This window comes from Rhipicephalus sanguineus, chromosome 8, assembly GCF_013339695.2.
Source record: "Rhipicephalus sanguineus isolate Rsan-2018 chromosome 8, BIME_Rsan_1.4, whole genome shotgun sequence".
NCBI classification, from domain to species: domain Eukaryota; kingdom Metazoa; phylum Arthropoda; class Arachnida; order Ixodida; family Ixodidae; genus Rhipicephalus; species Rhipicephalus sanguineus.
The window spans coordinates 125,269,323-125,275,322 of NC_051183.1; the positions used below are offsets into that span (position 1 = coordinate 125,269,323).

Here is a 6,000-nt window from a genome sequence, read left to right on the forward strand (position 1 = left end):
CTGCGAAGAGACGTCTAACTTTCGTGTTACACCGATTATTATGACGGAGGGATCAGTCATTTTTTTAGTGGCGTAGCTCCTCTTAGTCTAACCTTGTCACGTCTCCTTTGTCCGGCATATCTCCCGGCAGCCGGCAGTAAACGGCAGTATCGGTCCGGTGCTGGTGATGGTGTGCGGCGTGCCCGCCCTTACTGCGCATGCGCATACCCTCTCCACACACCTCCTCTCCACTCCCCCTCACCATTCCCCATGTCCTTCACCCCTCTCCCCCTTCCCTCTCAGCTCACCCTCTCCCCTTCCCCTCTCCCCTCCCCCTTTGCACTCTTCCTCTGAAACGCGGGCTAGACATGCCGAAATTGTCTCCTGCGCAACGCCGCGATGAGCTCGAGCGCATGCGCGTCCCCTCCCCTGCTCTCTCCCCTCCTACGCTGCCCCCCTCTCGCCCGCCTGTCCACCGCGTTCCCCGCTAGATGGAAGATACGACGCGCGTAGCGTCCCTCTTCGCGTTCCACGACGCGAGGTCGGTAGCATGCCCAACGAACGCCAACGGAACGCAATCGTGCAAGTGCTCCTGCTTCGCATCACCTCATGGTCCTCCTAAGGTCCCCCCCCCCTATCTTCGCGAGGCAGCGTAGCGGCAGCGTCTTGATTGAAAAAACCGACCGCTCGCGCTGCACAACCGTTCACTGACCACCTCGTATATATAGGCACTGGATTTTGACCTCCAAGGTACTGCGTGTGTGCGATTTCTCCTGTGCGTGATTAAACATTGAAAATTCACAGCGTACATGTAAAATTAAAGTGAGCTGCAAGTCGTCATAACTCTCATCGAACCTTTAGTATAAACGCGCCCGATCTCACGTCGGTGATGATGTACTGGGCAGAATTTACGGAAGATTCACGGTTTACCGATGAACCTCCGCAGCTTCGCCCACTCATCATAATTCACTGCGTGGATATGCTGTGATTGTTTCTCTTATTCTGCTGTTTGTGCATTTATTTGTAGTCTTCTATGCTCGATCCATTCAAGAGCTAAGAAGTAACCAGCGCCTTACTTCTGCGCCCACATCTTCACATCATATCGATAATTTTTTATTCATTCGCAGGTTCCCTGACGAAGTCAATGTCTCGCAACCAGACACAGAGGGCAAGCTTACGGCTACGAGGTCCTTGCAGTGCGGCTTGTGCGAGAAAGTTTTCAAACGCAAGTCGCAGTTGCGAGCACACTTGTATGTTCACGTACGCGAAAAACGGCACGCATGTGGCGTGTGCGGCAAGACATTCTCGCAGAAGAAGAACCTGGTGATCCACAGTCGCTCGCACACGGGCGAGAGACCCTTCGAGTGTTCGTCCTGCCCGGCCACGTTCACCAGAAGCAGCATTTTGAAAAGCCACATGTTGACTCACACCGGCGAACGACCGCATGAGTGCAGCGACTGCGGACAGAGATTCGCCTTGAAGGCAACCCTCGCGTACCACGCGCTGACTCATTTGGGGAAGAAGACGGTCGCCTGCCACGTGTGCGGCCGAAAATTTTTCCGCAGCGACGCACTCCGGAGGCACGCCCGCACGCACACTGGCGAGAAGCCGTACACCTGCCACCTGTGCCCCGCTACGTTCGCGCTCTTGAATACGCTGAAAGGGCACGTTCTGACCCACACCGGTGAACGACCTCATAGGTGCGATGTATGCGGGAAGAGATTTGCCTTAAGGGGGAACCTTTCGCAGCACAAGGATATTCATTCAGGTCTAAAGAAGTTTAGCTGTCAATTCTGTAGCCGCAAATTCAGCTCTAAACAAGCGTGGTCAACGCACATCCGCACCCACACAGGCGAGAAGCCTTACCTCTGCCACCTGTGTCCCGCTGCATTCTCGCAGACGAGTACTCTGAAGGCGCACGTTCTGACCCACACCGGTGAACGACCTCACAGGTGCGATGTATGCGGCAAGAGATTCACAAAAAGATGCGCCCTCTCGCAGCACAAGAATATTCACTCAGGTCTAAAGAAGTTTATCTGTCAATTCTGTAGCCGCAAATTCTGCTCTAAACAAGTACTAACAGACCACACCCGTACGCATACAGGCGAGAAGCCGTATCTATGCAGCCTCTGTCCTGCTGCATTTGCGCAGACTAGTACGCTAAAACAGCATGTTCTAACCCACAGCGGTGAGCGAACCCATGGGTGCGATGTATGTGGCAAGAAATTTGCCCGAAGAGGGAGCCTTTCGCGTCATAAGCGCATCCACTCGGCCAAGTAGCTAAGCTTGGCTGGAATACATACTCTTTAGTGCGCATATTGCCACCAGCCAGGCAGCTGGCAGAGGCCGTGCATGTATGAATTAGATTCAGGAGTTGTGGCCACCATATCACACGTTACATTATAGTACAAGTGTTGGCAAAGCCAAATAGGAAAGTCCTTTGACATGAGTATCTGTCTTGAGCTGAGCGTGTATGTGCACTTTTTCCTGTAGGGGTGTGCCTAGGGGCTATCAGGACCATCGCAAAATGCGCTATGACAGTATGTGACAACCATTAATACGTATTAACACGAAATGGCTAAATAGCTCTTGTTGCCTCTTTCGAAAGCTTGTTTATGTCACCTGTTGTCTGAGACAATAAATATACCTTTTGTAAAGAGTGTACTCTTTCATACGTTTTTCTAGAGGTGTGCGCCGCCACGCCGCGCCGCCGCCGGCGCCTGTTCTTGCTCACGCCGCTCGCGCCGTCGCCGAAATGCCGAGAGAGATGGCGCCGCCACCGCGCTATAATTGTGGCGCGCCGCCGTTTGTCTTTTCTTTTATTATGAGCGGGGAATCTGGACATAAAATACAACGCATCTCTGAGGGAGTTATTCTCGATGTATCAATGTAATTGACTGTTGATTTGAGCCGCCGCTGATTGGCGGGAGCTCGGCGAGCAGCGCGCCCTCTGTTTCCAGTTCTTTTCTCATTTTCACGTCACGAAGCTTTCACAACTCCCGACACAAATGAGAGGAACAGAATGATCTCCAACTTTGCGCTTACACCTTGGAGAAAAAAAATTAGGAGGGAGTGCGCCTAGCGTCCACAAGCCAACGCCCTATGAAGCCGCTACCTGCTCGGGTTCGTGTCACAATGTCCATCATGCTCCTGTTTAGTTTCCTTTTTGTGGTGGGCACATGGAAAAAGAAAGTGACGAGCACGCGCGCCTTGCGCCCACAGGTCAACCTCCTCCGACGCGGCTCCCCCCTCGTGCTCCATGCTCTGGCCACAATTCCCAGCATGCCAGTGAACACTTCTAACTGGGGAGTTATTCTTAATGTGTCCCCCTAGTGGACTGTACATTTCGGCTGCCACTGATTGACTGGAGTTGGGCGAGCAGCGCGTCCCCTGTTCCCAGTTCTCCTTTCGTAACGCCATTTTGACGTCACGAAGCTTTCACAACTCTTGACACAAATGAGAGGGACGGAATGGTCCGTCGTGGTGGTTATGGTGCTCGGCTGCTGACCCGAAGGTCGCGGGTTATATCCTCGCCACGGCGGTCGCATTTCGATGCAAGCGAAATGCTAGAGGCCCGGGTTCTGTGGGATGTCAGTGGACGTTAAGGAACGCCAGATGATCAAAATTTCCGGAGCTCTCCTCTACGGCGTCTCTCATAATCATATCGTAATTCTGGAACTTAAAACCCCAGATATTATTATTATTATTATTATTATTATTATTATTATTATTATTATTATTATTATTGAGGGACGTAATACGCTTTACTCAACAAACGCAGCCCCCAGAGCTTTTGGGTGCACATCTCGGAGGCCGTGCATAAACTCTAATTGCACTAGCCATCGAATTGGGTTTAATGCGGGCGCCCGTGTAACGCACCTGTGAAGGTCAGTACGCATTCCGTGCATCGTTCTCAAACATCTGGGACACATTCGTATGCAAGTTCAGACTTGACAAGTTCCTTTTAAAGACGATAGTCTTTCTTGGGGAACTTAAACGCAGAAATTTTGGTCTGTCTGTCTGTCTGTCTTTCTGTTTGTCGGCACGTCCCCCTATTCAGCCAACCGGCCAAAGTTGAACCACCTTCTTACCGCCCACCCGTCTTGAACTGGTACGGCTGTCCATACTTGTGAACGTTGTCGATCAAAAAGTAAATATTACGCATATCTGAGGCGTAACATCATTAGGTAAGTATTAGGTGGTGTGTTCCTTTAATAGAAAATACATAGATACGCAATTTTAAAGACCTCGATGGCATGCGTTTAACGTTGAGACGGTAACGCGTTTATTAAAAGATTGCCACAGCTGAAGCGATCAGCGGTCCAAGCCGAGCAAGCGCGAGCGCCAACAACAACCGTCTTCGTCTTCTTTCACAGGCGTTCTTGTCTGCGCCCTACCATGTTACAAATCACTCCTCCGCGGAAAAGGAGCCATCCTGGCGACCTAAGGAACAGGTACAACTGGTGGGTCATAATGCGGCTTCAGTCGATCGACGTGAACAGTCTCGCGGCCGCGACAACGGCGGTCCGTAGATGATTGAACAGGCTCAATAATATAGTTAACTGGGGATGCTTGACGTAGGACGCGCTAGGGGCCTTCGTACTTAGGCAGTAGCTTTGTGGAAAGGCCAGGAGCGGAGGAGGGAACGCGAAGCCGCACCAATGTTCCAGGCGAGTACGACTGAGGAGGCAGGTTTTCGTCGTGACGGTCCTTCTGGCCCTACTCGCCCTACCATGTTACAACCCTAGTTTCTTTAGGTGCGCTGAAAATGCGACTGCGCTGAAACTTGTCTTCCTCCGTGCCCTCTGCACAAGCTCATGTTGTGTTTCGGTTTCGGTTCAGTATTGCATTGTACGAATGACAGGGGGCGCCGCTCCGGCATTCCTGTTTTACCCAGGCGACGTGTAAATAAGACAGTTTGTGGAGAGTACTCGTTGAGTGCGGACGTTTCTTCTCCTTCGGCGCATCGCGCCAAACAGCGTGTTCGGGCTGGACGGCGTCCCCACCGGTCGCGTTGGTCACCGCCGGTCTTCGCTTGCCGCTGCTCCGGGACTACCAGCCCGCAATACAGCACTCAAGTTTCCTGACGTATTGCCAGATGGCGTCCATATCTCACGCAGCGCCTCTTCTATCGTCTTTAGACGACATTTGTAGCGAAGCACGCAGATACGCGGCCAATTTTTTCTGTACATTTCATCCACTTTCTTCTTACGGTGGGAAGATGCTGGTGGGTTCGTGCGTCGAGGTGGCCAAGAGCGAGGTGACATCACGGCTCAGTGCTTTTTCGAGTAACGAAATGCTCGCTGGCGAAATGGACTGTGGACATCTCCTTTAGATGGACACATCGAGAATACCTCTCCGGAAGTCGCATCTTTCTTTCCTTCAGAAGTCTCACGGCTATTGCCTGCACCTCAAGTCTGCGGCGTCCTCCAGACTTAAAGGGTGGCGACGCAACTCGCTTTATGGCATATTCGTGGAGTCTTGGACCTAGTAGACTCTGCGTAGATAAATAAATTAGATAAGTAATATATATCGATGCGTTAGTACGCTTTTTTACTTTCATTTTTGCTCGAGTAATTGGATAAAAAATATAGAAGTAAAGGCTATGAAAAAACTTAGAATAACAGATAGTTGAGCGAGTTGGTAGACACTCATGGTAAAAACACAGGAGGTGCAAAGATGGGCACAAGAGAGAAGTCAAGAGAGTGAACAGCTATCTCTCACGTAGGCTACCACGCACGCCTGATTGATAGGTATCGCCTCTTGCCTGGGAAAGTGCAGATAAGTGTCTGTGCCTAACTCCTTTTCCGCAGCTGTGCGGTTTTTCAGTAGGTAGCGGCGTATGTGGTGTCCTGACTACTCTCTTGTGTCCGTGTCTGCACGCCCTGTCTTTTAACACGAAAGTGTTTTATGCCGGGGTCCACCAGGACTTCAGTGACGTATTTCCGTCACGGAAATGACGTCGAAAAAATATGCACGATCAGATGGCAAAGAAAAAAAGGTACCGTCAACAGGCATTGA

At 51.2% G+C, this 6,000-nt stretch overlaps 1 protein-coding gene across 1 annotated transcript in view; it reads left to right on the forward strand.

Moving 5' to 3' along the window:
• Positions 1-6,000, forward strand: part of LOC119403495 (zinc finger protein OZF-like) — a 35,529-nt gene that overhangs the window by 20,741 nt on the left and 8,788 nt on the right. Inside the window, exons 4-5 of the mRNA XM_049418349.1 lie at positions 1,107-1,679; positions 1,932-2,134. Of these exons, the coding sequence (XP_049274306.1) occupies positions 1,107-1,679; positions 1,932-2,134 (776 nt within the window). The remainder of the gene's footprint in view (positions 1-1,106; positions 1,680-1,931; positions 2,135-6,000) is intronic.